This window comes from Perognathus longimembris, chromosome 2 (assembly GCF_023159225.1).
Source record: "Perognathus longimembris pacificus isolate PPM17 chromosome 2, ASM2315922v1, whole genome shotgun sequence".
In the NCBI taxonomy this organism is placed as follows: domain Eukaryota; kingdom Metazoa; phylum Chordata; class Mammalia; order Rodentia; family Heteromyidae; genus Perognathus; species Perognathus longimembris.
Genome location: NC_063162.1, coordinates 141678897 through 141703321, shown reverse-complemented (window position 1 = coordinate 141703321; position 24425 = coordinate 141678897). Strand labels below are relative to the sequence as shown.

General features: G+C 40.5%; 1 protein-coding gene across 1 annotated transcript in view; it reads left to right on the top strand.

Annotated features, from left to right (window-relative positions):
* Dgki (diacylglycerol kinase iota) overlaps positions 1-24425 on the top strand; it is a 327861-nt gene that overhangs the window by 248289 nt on the left and 55147 nt on the right. The window contains exons 24-28 of the mRNA XM_048340285.1: positions 12525-12614; positions 12869-12938; positions 15551-15591; positions 16484-16611; positions 18571-18693. Of these exons, the coding sequence (XP_048196242.1) occupies positions 12525-12614; positions 12869-12938; positions 15551-15591; positions 16484-16611; positions 18571-18693 (452 nt within the window). The remainder of the gene's footprint in view (positions 1-12524; positions 12615-12868; positions 12939-15550; positions 15592-16483; positions 16612-18570; positions 18694-24425) is intronic.

Below are 24425 nucleotides of genomic sequence, written 5' to 3'. Positions count from 1 at the left end.
ATTTCCACCTAATTCTTCAGATAGAATTTTCCTCACATTGGCTTTCCTTAGGTTTACCCTACAGCTATTACCTAGGTATGATTTCATTTGAAGGGTAGGTGGTTTGACCCAATTGGTAGAGCTCTAGTCTAGCAAGCACAAGGCTTGAGTTCAAACCCCAGTACCAACAAAATGCAAAATTTTATTTTAACATGTTTAGTGCTTATAAAGCCTAGAGCAGATCTCTGACATGTGCTGTGTTAGAATTCGGGAGGTTCTCTATTTTTAAAGTTTGTACTTTTTACTCTTGGATATTTTGAGCTTTTGCAATTTTATCAAAATATTTTAAGCATTTGTTCTAACTAGCCTTATTACAACATATGTTTGTATGTACTAGAGTGTCTTACACAATGTTGTTTCGGGTGACGGTGTTCATCATGGGTCTTTTCACTGTATTGCTTTTACATTATCTTTGTATATGTCCACAGGGAGCAAGAGATGGATGAGAATCTAGAACATGCGAATGATACTTGTCTCGGTTATTGTTCAGTAATAAAAACCATGCAGTAAGAGTAATGGTATTTTTCAGACTGTGTCAAAATTTTACTGTATTTTTTGTTTACTTGTAGTCGAGTCAAAATCTGGTGTCAAAATCTCTGTCTTACAAATGTCACATCAGAAGGTTTTGTGTACTGAGTATAGAGGAGTCCAGGGAGGTGATCAAGGATGAGAATCTGGAGTGTCATGCCACCCCCTCCTTAGGAGGGAAGAGGGAACAGGTTTTAGAAAGCAGGATGAGCTAGAGAGAAAGAGAGGTAAGGTGATGAGAGAGAGAGAGAGACAGAGATAGAGACAGAGACAGAAGAGAGACACAGAGGGACAGAGACATAGACACTGAATGAGAAAGAGAACGAGAGACAGACAGACGGCTGTTTTAGAATTAGCATGGCCAGAGCCCACGGGGGAGGGTTGTGAGGAATTTTCCTGAGCAGTGCAAAGGAGAACTAATCGATGCAAGGCACAGGGATAGCAGATTGAGGGGATGAACTTTCACATGAAGATGGACAGGGGAGGAATGAAGGGGAGAGATGATGAATCGAGACTTCTGCTTTGCACCCGGCTACTGTTGATATGATTATCAGACCCAAGAAGTTTGGTGAGTAGGAAGTTGAGTATATGAATACAAAAGCTTATTGGGAAAAAAAAAAGCCCAGTCCCAGAGATAGACATGTGAGAGTCACCAGCAAATGGATCGTGTTGAGAATTCGGAGGCTGGTTGGGATCCTATGGGCAGAGTTCAGAGACCGAGGAGGACTCAGTGCACCATCTGTCATCGAGAGCACGGGTCCAGGGGAATGAACAGACAGGATGTGGAGGCAAACAGCAGGAAAGCTAGGGCCCCAGTTCGAGATGGCATCCCAACACCAGAGAGTGAGCCACATGAAGAGCAGCCCTGGAGAGGCTGGAATGATGTGCATTGATTTCTATGTGATTTCTAAGGACACGGATAAAATTCATGAGGTGCAGGTGCTGTTGTTTTTATGTAGAAAACAACAAAAACCACCAGAGAGGAAATGTAGTGATAAATTTTGTTAATGCAGGAAAGGACAGCATCAGCGCCTCTAGACTGTCTCCATTGGGGGCTGGCCGTAATTCAGGAGAGCAAACTTTAAGCAGCACAGACAATAGACTGTCTTAAATGCTTTTTAATGAGCTCTCTAATGTATGAAATGGTATGAAGTATGCTTGGAGAATTAATTGTGAAGAGCATGATTTTTTTTTTTTTTTTATGCCCGGGAAGTTGACAAACGAGCAATTTCTGTCAGCTCACTAAGTTACAGCTGGGATCGTAGCTGTTTTCTCATAACAAAAGGGGAAAAATTACCCACAAGATGTTAACAGCATTTAGAAAGGTGAGCATGGACCCAAGACATCTTATTAGTGAGACATATGGCATTCTTTGCTGCTTAACCATTCGATTGCTTTGGTTTCTTCCTCTTCTTAATTCATAGTGACTTGTTAACGAAGCACTGAAGCTCAAAAATGACTCCTTGCATTAACCTAACAAGGCATTATGGAGGATACAAGAATGTGTTGGTTATTTATAACCTGCTGCAAATTCCTGTCCACTTCATCTCTTAAGTCAAAATACAAAGGCTCTTCTACCCGAAGGGTGTCTGTTTCGCCTGTAACTGACAGGTTAACAAGTAAAGTATATTCCACGTGACTCGGTGCCATCTGAATGTTGGCAAATAAACTGAAGTTCATAAGGGAATTGGATAATATCTGTTTCATCAGGATGCCTTCTGAGGCCATCTATGATAATAGGTAATTCCTTCTCACTCTCTAGAAATCATGGTTCTTCTTAGTCTCCAGTCATAAAGTCTCTAGGAAATAGAGACATATTCACTCATTCCTCTAGGTCTTGACTGCAGAAGTGTTTTGGTCCCTACAAGGGACAGTTGATAATATCCGGAGGTATTTCTTAGAATGTTCTGCACAGAGGCCAGGGAGGCCACTAACCATCTTAAGCGGCGGGGGGGGGGGGGGGGGGGGAGGAGGGCGGGGCAGCAAATCCTATAGAATGTTTTATGCAGACACAAATGTGAATAGTATAGAACTTGAAAAACTTCAAGTCACCATATATTCCAGAACTGGGTCCATGGAAGCTAGAAGGCTTTGATGGGAAAGTGGAAGGAGAAGGAGGGGTAAAACTAGTTACAGAAGATAAAAGAAAAGGCAGCTACAGATATGGGAGAGTAGCATAAAGAGAGCCAGTAGCAAGCAGGGTTTTTGTGGGCACCTTGGATGGGCCTATTTCTCCAAGATGATGCTTTGTATGGATCTGAGTATTAAGAGGTAAAAACTTGACATTTTAATGACCACCATAGAATCAATAGCAGGCACAAAACATGTGTATCCAGGAAAGCCCTTTCTCTGAGAATAATTTACCTTAAAAATAACACTAGATGGGCTGAAATATCTTAAAAGAGATGCAGAGTTGCTGAATAGTCTTTTTATTCTTCAGATCAATGTAGCTGTCTTTTATGTCCATAAGCAAAAAGTAAATAAGTAAATCAAACCTCTTGGTCAAATCTGAGTCTATATTAATTTGTTCATTCTCTGATCTCCTTTTGCCCATACAAACTTGATCTTTTGGAGGCTGTATCTGCTCCTTGGAGAACAGTATATCTGATAAATACTTGATTTTTTTTCTTTGTAATACTATCTGCCCTTCCCTCTCCTTTCTCAGAAATCTTTTTTCTGTTTTCTTTTTGTATTACAGAGAAGATATCTCTATTTTTAGAAATCTCTTCTTTTCAGTGTTTGATTATAGAAATGTACTTCAGTGGATAAAGCAAGTTTGAGAGTGTTTCCCTGGGAATTAATTTATCTTTTCCTAGAGAAAGATGAGGGTCATTTAAGAACTTTGGGGAATATTTTTTCCCCCTTTGGCGCTGAATTGAAGCTGTCAGAAATGGGTCAAATGAGGACTTAAAGTGAGAATTGCCTAGGGCTAGGTCTGTTTGTTATTGGATATGAAGGTGATACTGTTAATGTATACAGAGAGAGAGAGAGAGATGAAGTTGTTGCTGTTACTAATGGAGAAATCGCTTACCTAAAGAAATTCTTTAAAATGTCAGAGTAGCTTTCATTTCAATCTTTACTATATCACAATTCCTTCATATTTCAGTGCTGGCCTATTTACTTATTATGATGTTACAGGAAATATTAATAGTAACATGGATTTGAAGTTAAAATGCTTTCAAATATAAAGCTAGAAGTAGTGATTCAACTCATTGGAACTACATTTGTACAGAAACACAGAAACACATATATAAGCAACTTGGTGATAGAGAAAAGATGAATGGGCAGATAGGTTGATGGTGGAGAGATTAGTGCAGACAGAAAAGTCTGAATGGGTAAATAAGAGTGAACTGATAATGGACAGGGCATTATTTACTAAAGCAGAGATTTCCAATAGGAAAGACTTGTTTTGAAAGGAAAAAAGAATTTCATTCACATTGAAGGTATAGTTCAGGGCTGGGTACATATTGCCTAATTGGATAACCTACTGGAGTGTGTAATGGGCCTGCTGTGTCTTCATTACATTATGTGTGCATTAACTATGAGTAATCAAATGTAAATGAAGGGCAAGTTTGGCATATGTGTGCCAAATAGCGGTTCAGAGAATTTCTGTCTTAATTATATATGGTTCGTGCTAACTGGCTTTCAGCCTCGCACATACACACACAAAGACACACAAATGTGAGAAATATCAGATTTTGTTTGTGCCTATGGACATATTTTGGCATGAGAAAGACTTTTTTCCATTAACATGTATCAAATGAGAAAATTCACCAATCAGGGATCTTCAGAATGAGCAGTCTTGGTTAGTATCCTACATTGGAAGAGCCTGAAATTTGAGAAGATTGTGTTTCAAGTGGAAGGGAGCATGATGCATGTAAGGTTATATCACTGAGCTGACATTATAGAACAATGTCAATTACAGTCATCTCAACCACTCTGTTTAAGTGAAGAGAGCTAAGAGATAACACAGGCGCAAGTCAAGTGTCTTATCTCTGGTGAGTTTAACTGTGTGGTTTGAAAGCCTTGAGGACACCATTGGCCCTCAGTTATCGAAAGCTATGGATGTGATGGTTAGGGGCCCCCTTTGGGTCTCTATGTAAATTCCTCCTGCAATGTAACGCATGTACAGGTCAAATGCTTTTGAAAGGTACATATTTTTAAGCTGATGTTTTTGGTTTTATCAGCAAGTAGGTCCGTTCGTTTTAATGAAATGCATTTACCAACCCAGAATTTTAATTTATTTAATTGTGAGAATATTGCCACAGCAACCTTGAAATCCCAAGCAGTGAATATGGGATATTCTGTTCTTCTCACTTCCTCTTTGCTACTCTAGTCTGATTCATGAACCTCATTGCATTGCTTCCTGCAATGACCAGAGGATATAAATCTATGATTCCTTAACACCAGTGATTGCCCAGGACCCCAGGGAGGATACATTGGAGAATCTGACTGCTAGAGATGCATCACCCACTGTGGATTGCTTTAAACAAAAATTACGGCACAGCCAGGCACTGATGGCTCACGCCTCTAATCCTTGCTACTCAGGAGGCTGAGGTATGAGGATCACTATTCAAACAGCCTGGGCAGTAAAGTTCTTTTATCTTCAATTCAGCAACAAGAGAAAGTTGAAAGTGGAGCTGCAGCTCAAGTAATAGAGTGCGAGGCTTGAGCAAAAAGCTCAAGGATATTGACTAGGTCCTGAGTTCAAATCAGGACTAGCACCTGGGCACGCATGCATACACACACACACACACACACACACACACACACACAAATTATAAACAAAGTTCATTCAGTTTTTATCTCTACTATTTTCCCTGTCATTTGTTTGTATTCTTACTCTCCATTTTGAGTAGCAGAGAAAGGGCAGTGTGCTAGACGGGACATGGGGATTTCTTCTAGTCTGTGTTTCTAGAGCTTGTTCCTCCATGTGGTCATTATTAGCTCAAGACACCCACTGTACAGTTTAACTACCAAGCCTTTACATTTTGAGTTCCTTTACAACAATTCTCTTCTCTCATTTCTGCGCCATTTTCATCCATTTAATATGTGTTTCTCTTTGCTAGCAAGGCTCGCCTGGGATTTATCTTGGCTTTCCTAAGCTGTACGTGTTGTCTTCCACGCTTTGGAATCTTGGCTTGCCTTAATGTTCAGGTTGTTCTTAGGACCACACCGCTGCTTTGTTTTTAACTCTTTCCTCCCCGTGGACACCTTAGCACAGCACCTTTCGGGTGTGGTGACGTTCCTATCTTACCTCACATCTACGTAGAGTTATATATGCAGACATACATAAATGTGCATATGGAAGTTTATTTTTAAGATTAAAAATAAATTTACTTTTTTTTACTTACTATCTATTCATATTATATCACAATGTATTTTTTCGTAGTTGCCTATCAGTGAAATGATGCCTAGCTAATAAATGAAGTGCTCACTCAGCTTCTTCAACACGCTTGCTCTATTTCATAGTCTTTATTTTACCCGGTCTCTGTGGCAAATAAGCACTTGGTTGGTATACAGTGGTTGCTATTGGTCTTATAAAATGATTGCAATAAACAGGAGGACTTGTTAGTTTAGTTAGGACTTGTTAATTTATTTAGTGGTAGTACTGGAGCTTAAACTCAAGAGCTTCATGCTCTTTGTTTGTTTGTTTTTTACTCATGGCTGGAGGTCTACAACTTGAACCACACTTCTAATTCTGGCATCTTTTTTTCTGGTTAGAGATAAGAGTTTCTCAGCTTTGTCTGCCTTTGGCTGGCTTTGAATTGAGATCATCAGATCTCATTCTTCTGAGTCATTAGGCTTATAGATGTGAACTACAGGTGTCCAGGATATAGATTTGAAAATGAAATTCTCAGAGCTAATAACTAGACAATGTGCTCAGAAACGATTAAGGTCATCCACACTTGCATCAAGTTTAACATTATAATTACTACACACATACAGATATATAAAATCTGTAATTGGGATTTTCTTTCAGTGAAAAGTAATCCCTGTCTCTTGGCTCTGGGTGTGGTTTCCTGTTGTTTCCATTGACGAAGGTATTTCGGTGGGATTTTCAAAAGATAAAGAGTGCATGGGTGGAGTAGAGTATGGTAGGCAATGTAACTGGAGAATTCAAGGGAGCAAAATGGATCACTGATTAAAACAAGCCTGTCTCCTCCCCTTTCATCTCCTTCCTTCCTTCCTCCCTCCCCCCTCCCTTCCTTCCATCCTCCCTTCCTTCCTCCCTCCCTCCCTCTCTTCCTTCCCTCCCTCCTTCCTTCCTTTGTTCACTCATACAAATTAGTTCATTTCATTCTTTTCTCTGTAACCCAGAATCTGAAAGCAAATGTGGATAAACCATTGCTGCAGTGCCTGTGCTGGGACAGCCCTGGCTGTCCAAGATAGTCTAGACTGTGGCCTGGGTCCCCCGGGCTCATAGTGTGACTAAGGGTGGGATTTTCCTTAGGTAACAGAATTTGTTTCCCAGAGTATTTGCATCTATCTCTCAACATGCAACTGCCAATAGGCAAATGATTTTTATACATCATGTATGTCTCAAAAGAACCATCCAGGATAGAAAACTATTTTACAAATGAGGCATTTTACATAGGAGGCACTCAGGGAACAATTTAAAAAAGATCCCTAAATCCCCATGTAGGGGCTGTGATTGTCCTGACTTCAAAGATGGTGATCTTGGAAACTGGCCTCACACCATCTCTGGCTATCTCCAGCTGCGTTATATACAATATTCTGCATAGTTCCTCCTTCATTTTCATAGCTTATCTCTTCTATGATATTTAAAATCCCAGATAGGAACATCTTTATGTTATCTTAATTCTTTATCTTGGATGAGGATGAGCAGTTCATCCTAGAAAAGAATCAGTTGTCCCACAAAACCCTTCCTCATTATAAATAATTTTTGCTCAGTCTTTTGACTAAAAGGTAAATCAACCACCACAATGACAACCACTTGGCCACCCTCAGTTTCTGCCCCAGCTGGCTCTTCTCCTCTCCTTCCTCAGGTCTTTTAGAGGTAGTCTCAGCACCCAGCGGCCTTGGTGGCTGGGGTTCTGTTTGTCATTTTATATATAGTCGGTGTACTTTGTTGGTGTGTTTCGTATTGTATCCATTTGCTACTTTGAAGCATCATCTTAACACTGACTTCAAAGGAACCTCCAACTTTTATGTCCCAGTGTAGGTGAGACAGAGATTGAGGGGGGGAGACAGTATTGGGGCTTGATTGGTATTGGGGGGGGGGCAGTACCGGGGCCTGATGATTGGTGGGGACAGGGGACAGTATTGGGGCTTGGGGCTGCATCTCAGAGCTTTGAGCTGTCTCCCTTAGCTTTGTTTGTTTGGTTTTTGGCTTAAGACGGGTGCTCTTGCACTTGAACCACACCTGCACTTCCAGATTTTTTTTCCTGCTGGTTAGAATCTTTCAAATTTGACTCCCCTGGCTGGCTTTGAACCTTGATCTTTACATTTCAGCTGCCTGAGTAGCTAGGATTATAGGCACATGCCATCTGTGGCCTACCTATGTATCTTAGTTGCAAATAAGTAATTTAATTGCATTGCGTATCTTTACTTAGATGTTAGTTCTGTTTTCTTTGAAAATGACTTTTCACACAGGACCTTTGAACATAGCTATTCCTCTCATGAGCTCACTTTCTTAATGAAAAAAAATGGAAAGAGCTCTAAAATAAGAAGAAAATATCCAAACCTATTTCAAGGTAGTGTTTCTGAGGAGTTAAAGATGTCTCTACTTCTATTTCTTTAGCATCCTCCAAAGCTGCAATTTAATCTTCATTTGCCTGGGGCATTTTCAGTTTTTCTTTCCAGTATTGTTGGCTTTTTCAGTCAGAGTCTTGTGCTTTTAATTAATGATGTATTACTTAACTTCATTTATTCAGATCTTCCAATGCTCAATATAATTATCCTTCTCCTTTATCCATTTAAAAAATATATGTAAGTAGTACTTAAGGCTCTGAAAAAAATGTCTGGAAGGGACCATGGTTGAGAAAAATTCATTGAATCCCTTTAAGAGCAGAAATTGGCCCAATGTCCCTCCTCTAGCAAGCTCAAAGAGCCTTTGCTTGGCATTTCAATCACCCACAACTTGGAAACAGAGATTCCCTGCTTGCAAAGCTTCAAGTGTTATTAAGTCATTTTACTGATCTGAACCTTCTTGTTGAATTTCTTTTGGCCTATGTTTCGAATCATTTAAATGAATGGCCTTTTCATCCTTTAGGAAACTCAGATTGCTTTTACAATCCATAGAAAACAGAGTTCCCTTCTCCAGAAAAACAGATACACATACAAACATAAAAAAAGTGGCAAAACAGTTTAGGACTGGAGGATTGTGAAATCTCAGTGAGGCAGCATTTTGATCTGGATGGCATTTGAATATGGTCACCAAATAAGGTGATGATGTTCTCTTATCAAATTTCTTTTGTGGATTAAAATGTAAGACCATATACTATATGGAAGTGTTGACTCTTTTGTTTCCCTTTCCCTCTGATAGATAGAATGGAATATTGCTTGTTAACGCATTCTATGACATCTTCTGAAAAACCAATTTTTTGAGGAAATTTTTTTTTTTTTTTTTTTTTTTGGCCAGTCCTGGGGCTTGGACTCAGGGCCTGAGCACTGTCCCTGGCTTCTTTTTGCTCAAGGCTAGCACTCTGCCACTTGAGCCACAGCGCCCCTTCTGGCCATTTTCTGTATATGTGGTGCTGGGGAATCGAACCCAGGGCCTCATGTATATGAGGCAGGCACTCTTGCCCCTAGGCCATATCCCCAGCCCTTTTGAGGAAATTTTTTAAAAGCCCCTTTCTTGTTGACAAAAAGAAATGGAGAAAAGATTGTTATCCTCGTACCTTTTTCCTTTGTAGTATTTTTTAAAAAAATTATCTTTAAGGAGGGGCTGGGGATATAGCCTAGTGGCAAGAGTGCCTGCCTCGGATACACGAGGCCCTAGGTTCGATTCCCCAGCACCACATATACAGAAAACGGCCAGAAGCGGCACTGTGGCTCAAGTGGCAGAGTGCTAGCCTTGAGCGGGAAGAAGCCAGGGACAGTGCTCAGGCCCTGAGTCCAAGGCCCAGGACTGGCCAAAAAAAAAAAAAAAATTATCTTTAAGGAGATGTATAAAGGAGTTGCCATTTCACAGAGAAGTTTATGAATACAATGTGTCCTGATCCTGCTTTGTTAAGCGTATCTAATCAGCCCCCTACTTACTGAACGTCTATTAAAAAGCATTCCAGAGGGAGGGAGAGGCTGACCACCCTTTATTGCTGGACAAGAAAGGACACTTAAGCAACCATGTGGGTAGTAGAAGACACTTAAGAAATAAGCTAGTTCCAGAGCAAAGATGAGATCTAAGAAAGGCCCTACAATGCTCCTACACAGCGCTCCCATCCAGTGCAGTAACTGTGAATGTTCATGCTGGAACCACACAGGAGCACTGGAATAAAGAAAAAAAAAAACTTTCTAGAATTCTACGGAGTAAATAAACAAAAACAAGGGTAATAAAAGAAATCAGGTACCTACAGAAGGCTTTCCAGACACACAGCCAGACACCTGCACATTAAAGAAATGCAAAATTAAATCAATATTGTGATAAACTAGTTATGCAGATAGGGAAGTACATCAACCAGCACTTTATTAAATTAAACTAAATAATAGCTAAACTTGTCTAATTTGGCTATACTGGTGGTCATATTACATATCTTTACATTTATAAAATGATTAGTCAAATATTTCTGCCTTCTCTCAGTTGATTTTTTACCTGTAGAAATTCGGATATGTTTTCATGGTAGTCTCTAACATTCATCATCAGAATATATATGGTATTAGCATTTAGGCCCCTTTTGTCTTTGAGAATGCATCATGTTTCTGTTAACGTCTCTGTTTATTAACTGTCACAGTCAGCATTAAACATTTCAAATCAACTTCAAATTTACATTACTTTTCTTTTGAAACAGAGAGACATTAGTAGCTTTTATACTTTTTTTTCAGATTTTTATCAAACTTAGCTTTTACACTTGTGCAAAAAAAAAATGCATTCAGAACCATACGTTCTATTAAAACAAAGAATTACATGTATCAGAATAGAATTCTCCAAACATTAAATGGGATTCTTACAAACCTGTGAACATGTCAACATTTCTTTAGCTCAACCAGTTAGTATGTTGACGAAGCCAGTCCCCAGGAACTCAGTTTTAAATAACTCTATCAACTCATATCCCTACATACAAATTTAGCTAACAATCCTGAGGGAAGCCGACCTTCTCTGTGTCAAGTATTTACTCCAGAAATCCATGGGTATGGAAAACTTTCTTTTCTGCCATTTTCTAATGAGAGGTTGGACCCCTTTGTCCTGATCACTTTGCCCACTTTGTGGATCCTTCAGTGTGGTTGACTTCATCGGAAAGTCTTGTGAAGTCAGACCCCTGAGGTCCACCCCAGGGTTTCAGGCTATGGATGAGGCGAGAGCTGGAAATCTGTTCCCAGTTGCTATTGCTATTCCAGGAGGCACCCTTTGAGAACGCTGATAGAAGGGTAGGGTTTGCTTCAAGACCAAGCGAGGCAGCTAGAGCGCTGAGAGCATCCTTCCCGGTCCCTCCAGGAAGGTGTCACTCCTGCATTGCCTCTCCTGAGACTTCGATGCTGTTCACACGTGCTTCCCTGCCTCCTGGGAATACACCAAGGATTTCAGGGCCAAGTCTATGTGGTGGCCAGTGTGGTTGCCCTAGAAAAGATCTCCAACAGCTCCGGTCCCTAAAAGGGTTCCCTGTATTTTATCCATAGAGACCTGGTCCCTCTCATTCATTTCACTTGTACAACAAGCTAGGATTCAATGCTCTAAATCACGTGTTACAAACTAGAACATGTTTGTTGTCAACCATCAGATACAATCAGTAAGTTCCGTTACTGTGGGACATTTTTAACTTTTCGAAAGTTTAGAGTCCTAAGGAGAGAGTCTTCCTAGTTTTCCATCTGTCACTTCCTTAGTCTGTTCTGCTAACATAGCCTTAATTGTTTTTTAAGAAGTAAAAGCTTCAAAGACTTTAAGGAAGTTTGGGGACTGAAAGTAGTAAATTATGGAAGGAAGCTGACCCTGATAATTTCTACAAAGCTTTCTAGAACCCAGACTCTTCTAGTTTATGGTCAAAGTATCATTCTAGGAGACATGTGATTAGGAGTTTGGCAGGGCCTGGAAAAGCAGAAATTGAGAAAATTACTAGACACAGCAAGATCCGTGGAGAATCACTTAGTTTTTTTTCTTCTTGCCTTTCCTGGGGCTTGAACTCAGAGCTTAGGCTCTGTCCCTGAGCCTCTCTGTGCTCACAGCTAGTGCTGTACCTCTTTAGCCACAGCACCACTTCCAGCTTTTTCTGAGTAGTTTATTAGGGATAGACTTTCCTGCCCAGGCTGGCTTCAAACCATGATCCTCAGATCTCAGCCCTCTGAATAACTAGAATTACAGGTGTGAGCAACTGGCACCTGGAAAGAATTATTTTGGTTTTAAAGAGAAAGAATCATTAGAGACAGAAGAGTTATAGAATAGATTTTAGTAATGTTGCAGAAATCAAGTTTGACAGGAAGGAGGTGGCAAGTCCAGAAACAAAATAAACAGCTTTGGTGAGGAAATATTGGAATCCCAGTTTAGAGGAAAGAAAGAATGCTTATCCCACACTGACTTCAGATCCAACAAGAAAGGGAATACAGGCAAATCGCCACAATGCCTGGCAAGATTTCTTCTTCCTAGTCTAAAGTACTGTGCAATTGGGTGCATGGTGGAGGGGGCAGAAATGATTTCAACGTATGATCTTGTAATAATGCACCTCAGTTTCCCAGAGACCTGCAGCCTAAATATGGAGGGCTCCCAGTGTTTCTTACGTACTGTCAAGTCTCCTGTGACCAGTAGAGCAAGTCCGACTGTCTCCCATTCTGTGCTCATGCCTTAGATCTGTGTGGAAGACAGCAATGTAAGTCACAGCCAGCTGCTACAAGTTCCTCGGCTTCACAAAGGGAAAGAAAGAAATTCCCCAGAGGAAGTAAGCATCTCAAGTTAGACCGTTTCTGTTGAATGTAACTGTGGAGAGCTCCCTGGGTGTGCTTTCAGATGTTCTGTGTGAAGTAGAGAACCCAACAGAAGGGTTGTGTTCGTTTCTAGAATGTTCTTTGTTGAAAGAAAGAAAAAAAGAGCTACATGCTTCTAGAAGTAGGCAATGCAGCAGGATGTGGAGGGAGGGAAGCCCGTGGGGTTGTTCAGGTGACACCATGAGAATGTGTGTGTCTCCTTGCCTAGGACCAGGAAACCTCCTTCCCCAGGGCGCTGTCTGCTCAGAGGCTGTCTCCTCGCTGGTGCTTCCTAGATGGTGAGTATTTCTGAACAACCCTAGGGATGGGGTTAGAGAGGCAACAGGGCAGGGTGTGGACTGGTAGACTCTGATTGTCCCAAAGACTGTTTAGAATGCCTTTGGGTGATACGACACCATTGGAATTTGCCTGTTAAATAACATGCATGGGCTTTGCTGGTGTTGCATACCTCTGTGAGGTCATTTCCTCCACTTACTCTCGACAACTCTGGCTGCACTCAGCATGAGCGCGCAGAAGCTGACCGTTTTCTTGTGACCACACTCTTGGTCTTAAAACTGTCCCACCCCTCCTTTAAATCAGTGCAGGCCTTTCGCTTCCCTAAGCCCAAGATGGGTACAGACGTCTCTGTTCTTTTCATGTCATGCAACGTTCCTATTATTCCTGTGAGACCCTTGTTTCACCCTAAGGCAAAACTCGTGTGTAGAAAGGATAGAAAATTCCAATGGCCTTCAAATCTGCTCTGCTGAGCATATGTTGATGGTGTCATTATGATGGTTTAATGAGCCTGTGTAACTTCTGAAGCATTTCTCATTCCCACAGAATGGCTGAGTCCCAATTTTCCAATTATCCACACTGCAGTACATTTTTATTTCTATACATTCCCGCTTCTGTAGTACCCGATGTGTCTAGCTCTAGTTTCTGCTGTCTACATAGAGACAAGGTTTGTGCTGTCGGCATGCTTTCGTGTGTGTGTGCACCTGAGAGGACACGTATGACACGAAGGGTTGGTTCTACAGCATGCGTGACTGGCAGTTAGACGGAAGAGCCCATGTATCTAAGTGAAATCTGCCCCACATAAATCAGAATGCAGGTTTCCAGTACCGGCCCATCGGCTGCCTCTGAAGATTTTAATCCCACATCCTACAATCTACTGCAGCAAGAAGCATTTTTCACTTGTGAAGTCACAGGGGAATCACTTGCATTTATGGAAATTGTAGCAATATTTATAGATGATATGTTCTACATTCAAGCTTAGATGAAATTTCCATGGGGAGTTAGTCTCAAGTGTGAAGCCTTATTTGTGTGTGTGTGTGTGCTGGTAGCTGGGGCTTGAATTCAGAGCCTGATGTTTTGACTCAAGGTTTTACTGCTTGAGCCATGCCTTCATTTCCAGGTTTTTGTGGTTAATTGGGCTGGCTTTGAACTGTGATCCTCTGATTTTACCCTCCTGAATAGCTAGGATTACAGGCTTGAGCCACTGGCAGCGAGCTGTGTAAATTCTTTGGAGACAACTTTGATTGTAGTTTTACCTTTTCCTCCCTCCCTCCCTCCCTCCTTCCCTCCCTCCCTCCCTCCCTCCTCCCTCCCTCCCTCTCTCCCTCCCTTTCTTTTATTGAGATAGGTTCTCACAGTGTGACACAAGATGCTCTCAAACTCTTCCTGCCTTAGTTTCCTGGATTATAGCCAGGAAATACCATATACCACTTAGTTTTATGTTTTAAGACCTTGAATGGCTTGGTTTAAGATCAGTTTCCTTTGAATAAGCACTATTTTAAAAAAAATTTTGTGATTTGGGGCTGGGCACAGTGGCTCCCACCTGTACTGGGAGGTACTGACAGTAGGACTGTAGTTATTGAAACTCTGATTGTCTAGCTGCACAGTTGTATCTCCAGTTGCCTGGGAAACAGAGATAGAAGGATTCCAGTCTAGTCTGGCTCAGCAAAGTTAGTGTGAGACTATCTAAAAAACAGGCAACCAGAGGCCTTGAGTTTGAGTTTCAGTATAACTTATACTACACACACAAACACACACACACACACACACACACACACACTCACACGATTTTTAAGTTTTTGAGTTTTCCCCTTGGATGTTTTTTATTTCTTTGTGAAAATCTGTTTAACATTTAGAGTCTGGAGAAACTTAAGTGTGTGTGGGGGATATTATTCTTTTTAATATTAAGGGTAATCAAACTTTCTAGACATCCAAAATGTTTACTTTATAATTTTTCTTCTCTCAAACCATAAATGCTGCCCACACCCTTTGAGGGCATGTTTAAATGATAATTACTGTTGTGTGTTTGTGGCCTCCCTGAGGAATTGCCTCCCGTGGGGCCAGATGTGGTCCCTGGCCCTCCTCTCTGGCCTGGAACTTCAAGCTGTTTTCCAAAATGAGAATCACTTCTCTGGAAGTCCATCTAAAGACAGATTTTTATTTCCTTAAAGATATTGAGCCCTAACTCTGCTGAAGAACCTGGGCTAATTTGTGGAACCAAAAAAGAATAAGTGAAACAGAAATCTCTTAAGATGCAGGTCTTCTAGTTTCATGGTTACTCGTGACGATGGTCTCCATAGGAACTTAAAGAAAATGCAAATGTGACTAGAGATAGGAGCATTGTACTCTTTCTGGGGTAGGGCACTACAGCAGGATCTCACAGAATGGGGAGCATTTGAGTTGGTCCTGGAAGCACAAAGAAGACATCAGTGGCAGGTAGGATGGAGAAGAGATTCCCCGTTACCAGAGTTGCAGTGGGTGAGGTAATGGGAATGCTGTTTTCTCAGTAGGGGTAGACACGGCCATGTAAGAGTCCTTCCTGACTGCTATAGTGGAAGGACAAGGTATTAATCTGGTGACAGGTTACAGATGACTCAATGCCTTTTTCTTCCTTTAGCAACTTCTGCTGACCGCTTTTATCGAATAGACAGATCTCAGGTAAGTTTCTTTCTGTCTGATTAGGGAAGGGAAAAGAAGTCACAAACCATTGCACTGTACTAGCAGCTAATCTCATATATTTTTCTAATAGAAACATTGACATGTGTACAGATTTAGGAATGGCATTTCTAATTGAAACCACCAACCTTTTCTGTCTCTATGTATTTTGTGACTTATGGACTCAGCGATACGGCTTAGCTTGGCAAATGAACACAGACAGTGATTTGGCTGGTAGATACGGTCACCAGCCTGCAGTCCAAATTGTCACTCCCAGGAGCACTTGGGCTCCAGCCAGCCAACGTTTATACCTTTTAAGTGTGTTTCTCGCTAGCTAGTTTTAAGCAGGCTGCTTCATTTCAATTCACCAATTCCCAGAGTTCAATCATGAAAAAGAAAAAAAAAAGCATATGCTTTTGCCCAAGGTTAACGAGTATTCCCATTGTCAAAATTCCCATTGAGAGGAAAACAAAGTACAGGATGATGGAACCCAGTGGAAAAGCTGGTTGTCAACCGTGTCACTCAGCTTTAGTCTTGGGGGTAGAAGTCCTGGTCTTCATATGCCATGCTTGTCTAAGTGGCCTTGGAGGGATAATATCTGGAAATAAGTAGAGGCAAAAAGGTTTTCTGAGTATGCCTAACAAAATCCTGATCATTTGGTTGTGGGGGGAATCAGTGATTCCTCCCACTTCTCTTTCCCCTCCCCCTCCCCCATCTCCCATGGCTCAGTCCCGCTGCCGTGGTGTTTCCGGAAGGAAACTCAAGCTTCCCAAGACATCCAGTATGGTAGAATCATGTTCTTCTACAAGCTCAAGAATGCTGTGTTTCATTCTTCTCCAGGTGATGACTTGAGCGTCCTGTCAGTCATCTGAAAGACTTACATTTCTTCCTTTAGGAACATTTGCACTTTGTGATGGAGATTTCCCAAGATGAGATTTTCATTCTCGACCCGGATATGGTGGTGTCGCAGCAGGCAGCCCCGCCGCCAGGCATGCCTGATCTGGTGGTGGAGCAGGCCTCGGGGTGAGTGTGTGTCTCCTTGCTTGATGATGTTCCAGTGACCTGAAAACATTTGGAAATACAGACTCCCTATCGATCTTCAGAGCAAGGAAGCTGCCATTGTGTCAGGAGACTGTCTTCATTTCCAACCAGATCTTGTATGGTCTTTGAGCTTTCTCCACCCATTACAGCTCCATTTCCCACCAGGCCTAGAAAATTCTAGAACATGCATTTGTGCATGCAACTTTATTTTATTTGCTCTGATATCCAAACAAAAAGTGGATACTGGTGATTTCACAATCATTCTCTTATTTCTCCTTTGGTTCCTCTCTGTTATGTCCAGACTGCCTGGCACATTAGCCATTGTATAGGAATAATTGTGACACATCAAGGACTTAGGGAAAGTCACAGGCTATGAGGCAGGCACTCAGAGTGAGTTAATCAGTGTAAGTGGTCTGTGCTTGTTTCCCCATCTGTAATACAAATAATCAGCATCATCATAATCATAATAATAACTGCCTAGAATGACTTGATGAGTAAATGAATTGATGCAGGTAAAACAATGGTTTCTAGCATTTGTAAATGCTCATTATATCTTATGTTCTAAAATCCTTCCTCTTCTTCCTCCTCCTCCTCTTCCTCTTCCTCCTCATCATGTCAACAACAACCCGACATATTTGTTTTTGCTATTATTTGGAATCCATAGGTCAGAAAATTGAAGCTGTAGAGGTTATGTTGTTACATTATGTGCCTAATATGGCACCGAAAATGGATGGCAGAACCTAAGCATTTATTCAGCCCTTGGCCACCCAGGGTTGGATTAACATTTCTAGGTTATTTAAACAATATTTTGTAATTAAGGATATTTATTTGAATCTTATTGTGTACCAAATACAACTGTAAAACTCTTGAGCAGTAGTAGTCATGAGTGACCAGCATCTCTGTGTTCGTAAGGCCGGATGGATTTGGATGGTGTGCCAGTATATGGGTATTGACAGGTGATGTAAGAATTTCCCTGGGAAGCCCACACAGGTGCTCAAGGAGCAGACACAATTACAAACGCACAGGGTAGAAGCCCATCCTCTTCTTAATTCCTTTTTTTGTGGTGTTGCTCATGAAACTATTCTGCTGTTTTTGCGTATCTCCCACTCTACCATTGCCGCGTGTGGGTAGAGTCAAGGGAAGCCCCTTTTGGCAATGGGAGACGGAGAGTTGTATTTAGAAAAGTGTTGGCATGTGGGCAGTGTGTGCCGGCAGGAGGGGAAGACTGGCGTCAAGGCCGCAAGAGTAGCCTGATGTGACATTAGCAGTGCCAAAGGCCACCTGCACAGCCCATGGCTGTAGAGCAAAGCCTGCCAGCCGTGGGTAGCAGGGGTGATAGGACCACCTCCCCTGTTCCGGGCTCTCATCCTTGATCTGACAGAGAGCAAAACCATTTGACCAAGGTGGCCCTGGATTTTGCCTTCTCATTCTCTTCATGTCTCATGTCTTCATGTCTCATTCTCTTTCATGGTCCTTCTTTACCAGTTGGGCCTTGGTTACACATGTACTCTGTTAACTTAGGTCCATTTTTAAAGTAGTCCCCAAACCCACTAGAACTTGCAGCCACCATGCCTTTCTTATATTTCCTCAGTTGCTCTCTCTGGCATTAAACTAACAAGAGAGAAGTGGGGTAAGAGGATGGGCTTTGTCATCATCATCAGTAGCAGCAGCAGCAGTCTGTATTTCTGTAGCTAGCTCCATGGCTTCTTATTGATATCACATATAAAATAACTTAAGGTGGGGGGGGGGCTTCAAATTCCATTTTCTTATCTGTAAACAAAAAGAAAAAGGAAAAGGAGAAATCATATAACTAGTTCACAACTGTTGAGAAGAGTCAAGGAAAGGATGCAGGTGAAGCAAGTGCCACCTCACGTTTTGCACTTGAGAATGGCACCTGGTGGCTACACACACTTGACTCTGTGGTGCTGTTCCCTCTCCCAGGCTGTCGGACTGGTGGAATCCTGCCCTGCGGAAGCGCATGCTGAGTGACAGTGGGCTGGGGATGATCACTCCCCACTATGAGGACTCGGGCATGAAGGATCTCAGCCACTCCCGTGTGCTCCAGTGAGTCTCTCGCCCTTTTCCTTCGTGGCGCGGTGGTTGCTGGGAGGTGACGTTCACCAGGGGCTGGGTAATAAACTCACAGGACAGATTCTCTTCTCAGGAGGGCCCACACTGTCCCCCTGTCAGGGTTGCTGTGTGATTTTATTCACCTTGCTCCCTTTTATCTGGAACTCCACCTGTTCGCTCTTATTCTGGAGTTACTTGAAACTGTCACAGGGGAGCCATTCAACAGTTTTGAATGAATGCCATGACTGTTTAATACCTGAGTCGGTATTTGTTAGGTACTTTGTGTACTCCTCCGTCATAAATAAATGTGTGAGCATAATCAGGGTTACTTGGGAAATGCCACCCAGCATTTCATTTGTGAGAAGATTTTGACTCACTACTTCTTTTCTCTCAGTCCCTCAGTCTGTGTGTATGCATTCAGGGTAATGCTGCCCCATGGCTTTTTGTCTAACATGGGGTGCTTCTGGGTTTGGTCAGCAGGCTTAATGGGTAAATGAGTACAGTATCTGATTATCCTATTTCCAGACAGGGGGGTGTTTGCAAAGTAGCATGTGGGTTTGAGTTTTGAGGTTGTGTTTGTCTCATGTTCCTAGTGAATTCTCCCTTTATCCATTCCTTCTTGCGGGAGCAGGTTCTGGGGTGTAGTAACAGACAAATCCACTCCTTTGTGTTTGTGGTGGTGGTAGTAGTGGGGTTTGAACTCGCACTGAACCACTTAAGCAATATCTCCCAGTCCTTTTAGCTTTTTTCTTTTTTTTTAGATAAAGTCTCATGCTTTTGCCCTGGCACACCTTAACTATAACCTTCCTACTTCTGCTTTTCAAAGAACTAAGATTACAGGCATGTACCACCAAGCCACCTCATTCTTATATCCACTCTTAATTTCAGACTAATCACTTCTTCTCAGAAGTAATGCAAGTTTGCTGCAGTTCATGAAATGGGGCTAGTTTCACTCTACCTTCCATCCTAATCTAATAGTGAAAATGACTTTGTAACGCAAATCTTAGCTTTTGACAGAATAACAAGATCATTATGGCTCTCAGAAACTCAAGGTTAACTGAAGAGGCGAGAGGGTGCATTGTTTCTAAAGAAAGACCGGAAGCAATTTCAGTGTAACAAAGGGAGGGAAAAAAAGAGAAATCTAAAGCTAATTATTTCATTGGCAAAGGTTTTATTCAGACACCCTGAGGGCAAAAGAAGACTTCATTTTAATTACTTCTCCATGTTACTTCTTATTTTCTTGTGTGAAGAGGAGAAAGGAGGGGGAAAAGAATTACTATGGATTTTCTTTTTTAATTAAATTGTGTTGTTGGTTCCTGATGGTATTTTGATTGCTTACAATTCAGAGTGTTTTTCCACTTCCATTTTATACAGAACTGGGACTTGGGAACAGGGTGAGTCAGCCACCTACGAGAGGCTAAATAAGTGGCCGTCTATCTGTGGGCAGACTTATTGGAAAATTAGAGTTTTAATTAGCTGCAGAACTACATATTAAGCCCACACAAATCAGCTGAATGTTTTAGTATATGTGTGATTTCCAAACAAAATGGAATATGATCTCAACCTATTGTTCTATGTTCTGATTTTTTTTTAATAGAAAACACATTGGTATACCTATCATACATACTATAGGAAATGGTTGTTTCAAAGGTAGAAAGTATTCTAGAAGGAATCACAAATAGATGTACCATTTGACATAACGGCCATGTTCTTAAACCCTATTTCTTAATCAACCTTTATTTTTAGCTCTTATTTTTAGGTAATACAGCCATACTTCAGTCTGTGTGTGGAATTGGATCCCAAAAGTCCCTTTCATTAAACAGTGTGGTGTTTTCATATACCCCTGGTCTAGATTGCACGTAATACTTACAATTAACTTGCAACATTGCAATGTAGGTGCTATGTAAGTAGTTGTATTACTCAGGAAAGAATGACAAGAAAAAGTCTGCATATGTTGAATACAGACACTTTTTTTTCAAATAGTTTTTTATCTTGTGCCAGGTGCTTGTGGCTCACTCTTGTGAAGCTACACAAATACCAAAAACTGAAGACTCATCTATTTATTATTTTATTTTGTTTTGTATAATGATTAGGTCTCATGATTCCTAAGACAGAACATCTTTTCTTTTTTTTCTTTTTTCTTTTTGCTAGTACTGGAGCTTGGGACTCAGGGCATGAGCACTGTCCCTGGCTTCATTTTGCTCAAGGCTAGCACTCTACCACTTGAGCCACAGCGCCCCTTCTGGCTTTCTTTATATATGCAGTGCTGAGGAATCAAACCCAGGGCTTCATGTATGCGAGGCAAACACTCTACCACTAGGCCATAGTCCCAGCCCCATCTTTTCATTTCTTTCAGAGATTATATTTGATATAAATAGGCAGAATCCGAGTTGTGGAACTATCTAATAATATTAGTAATGGTTTCGATAGAATACTTCCTACTGTAGGCTTTGCAACATAATGAAATCTTCTTTCATTCCTTCGGCAAAATTTAGATGTAACTATTGCTTAACAGATGAGTAAACTCAGACTTGCCGAGAGAGGAATATTTAACCCAGGTTACTTAGTACTAAGCATGGTTTGAACTGAATTTACTCTGATTTATAACTTTATGCTATACCACTGCATTAAACTATCTTACCAAAGGGCCTGTGCAAAGGCCGCATACTCAGAGTACCAGAAAAACTTACATAGGTTTCTGTGCCTTTCTAACTCTAATGTTTAAAAAGAAACAAACATCCAAACAGTTATAAAGTAAAAAAAATTATAACATGGAAGTTGCTGTGTTTGCACAGTAAATACACAAACCTAAACTTATCCTAAAGTAAATGCCACTGAATTTTTGCTTACAAAAAAGAGACATCAAAACCAAAATAATGATGGTAGTCTTCTATTTAAAAAGTATCAGAGCAAGGTGCTGGTGGCTTACATCTGTAATCCTAGCTACTCAGGAGGCTGAGATCTGAGGATCATGGTTCAGAGTCAGTCCTGGCAGGAACATCTATGAGACTCTTATCTCCAATTAACCCCCAATTAATCCCTAGAAAACCAAAAGTGGTACTGTAGCTCAAAGTGGTACTACACTGGCCTTGAGCTAGAAAGCTCAGGGATAGTACCCAAGGCCCTGAGTAAGCCCCACAGCTGAAAAAAAAAAGTATTATATAGGTCTGGAGGTATGGTTCAAGTGATAAAGCGCCAGTCAAGAAATCTAAGTGAGCATGAGCCCCTAAGTTCAAACTAGCAGGAAAATAAATAGTATATATACATATATATATGCACACATGCATACGTACACACATATATTACAATCTTAGTAAATAAATTAAAAAATTATGTAAGAACCATTTATATGCTAACCACCTAGACTTACTTACCAAGTTATTATTTTGCTATATTTGCATTAAGAACATAGAATAATACAAAATTTTATAATATTGTTGTATGACTGTTTTTGTATCACATTGTTTTAAATTTTTCATGGCCTGAATGATGCTTGTATTTGAATTTTGCAGTTTGGGTCAACAACATTTTTTGAAAATTTAGTCACACCAATTTATATCAGTTTTACATATTTTATATGGTATGATAATTTATAGCCTATCTAGACCATAATTGATTGTCTCATTTTGATATAGATTTCTGATATTTGAGTATTTCTTAAAACACAGCAAATGTCCTGGACATTTATTTGTATTCTTGAGTGTTGCAGACTGTATATCCAGTTTTACCTTTATGTGTTACTAAAATGTTTACTTTCCCTGCAGGGACATTTAAGAATCAGCTCACGAGCAGAGCCTGGAGATTTACTGTAACTTGATTGGCATCTGTTGCTTCTAGCTGTAAAGCCCCGGTCTGCTTGGAGATAGGAAAAGTTCAGTTTCAACATCTTGTTGACAACGCGTTAAAAACCCACTCTCTAAGTGGAAATCAGGAGAGAAACTTTAGAAATATTTAAACTGAAAATCAAGTCTATCAGAAATTTAAGAACATGTCTCATAGAGTGATTTTTTACTCTAAATTCATATTTCAAGAAAGTATTTTTATCACATGAAAGTAAAATAATTGGTTTTATAAGAGAATCACAGAATAAAAAGTAAGATACAACAAAGGAGAAAAATAATAGCAAAATCAGTGGCAAGGAGAATGAAACAAACAAAAGAAATGACTAAGAATTCAGTTTTAAAATATTAATTCTTTGAAGTGGTACATAGACACAAAATTTTGAGAAGTTTTACTGCTTTAAAATACGTGGAAGTTGGGTGCTAGTGGCCCTCCCCTGTAAGCCTAGCTACTCAGGAGGCTGGGATCTGATGATCGTACTTGAAGCCAAGCCCAGGATAAACTACTCAGAAAAAGCTGGAAGTGGCGCTGTGGCTCAAGTGGTAGAGTGCTAGCCTTGAGCACAAAGAGGCTCAGGGATAGCACCTAGGCTCTGAGTTCAGGCCTCAGTACTGGCAAAAAAAAAAACACAAAAAGGAAGGAAGGAGGTGGGGAGGGAGAGACAGGGAGAATCCTACTTCTGGCCTCAGTTTCTTCCTCCTCCATAGCATCCAGGCTCTTAGACACATCAACCATCCTCTTTCAGGGAGAGTGGACAGGAATGAAGAAACAGGATACAATCATTATTGTAACTGGTTGCATTTGTATCGTTTCCTTTTAGAGGCTTTGATTTCAGAAACTAATAATATCTAACATACGGTGTCTTCCAGACCCATAATCATTGTAAAGGGTAATATTTCAAAATAATTTCAAAACCAGTTGTTGAGAGACATTTGACTCCACTTTTAATGCTTGTACCATAGTGGAATTCTCTTAAGAATTTTTAGTGTCAGAGAAAAGTTCATTTTTAAATAGCACGGTCCTGGAAGCATGCTTGCTCTTATCACTAACTGGACTACCACTGCTGGGGACAAGACTGTATTTCATTGGGGCAGAACACTAATGACAACGGTACTAACTTCAATTTCGGCAGATGGAATGAATCCGTTTAGTTCCTATGTAAGTACTTCATAGTCTTCTCTAACTTGAGGTCATATGAGATAAGAGATTAAAGACTGACTGAAAACTCTGATGTATTCTTTTCAAGTGCTCTTAGAAAAGGGTAGACTCAGGGTAAGCAAGGTAAAGGAACTGAGAGGCATTGCCTCAGTTTCTAGAGTTTGTGATTTTTGAGAAACACCCAAGTTGACTGAAATTCAGGCATTATTTTTTTTGTTACTCTAATTCCTCCTAAGTCCAATAGGACTAAGATAGAGAAATTTCACACAAGTGAAACTGGATTAAAATACCTAGGAGACCAAGCCATAAACTGTCATGAGGCAGCTTATGACCTGACCTTAATAAGAGAATTTGTGGCTATTATCAACTCACCCAGATCTGCATAAGCAACTATTTGTTACCATTACCTGATCTTTCAGCATAATAATAATAATAATAAAATAATAATTTTTATGATTAGCACAGCACTTCTTTCTCAGACAAGAGATAATTTTTATCCAAAATTGGACTATCATTTGTAGTATCTGCTATATAATTTCATTTGAATTTTAATAAATTAATTGGGTACTCAACCATTTGCTGAGAAAAACCAATATAGTGTACCAATGGACAGGCTTTGCCCATATAATTCTAAATAAGAAACCGTTTTTGCTCTTTCAAGACTTTAATTCAATGTGAAAATCCTATGTAAACCAATCATTGAAGTCCTTATTAGTAAGTACTGTTAA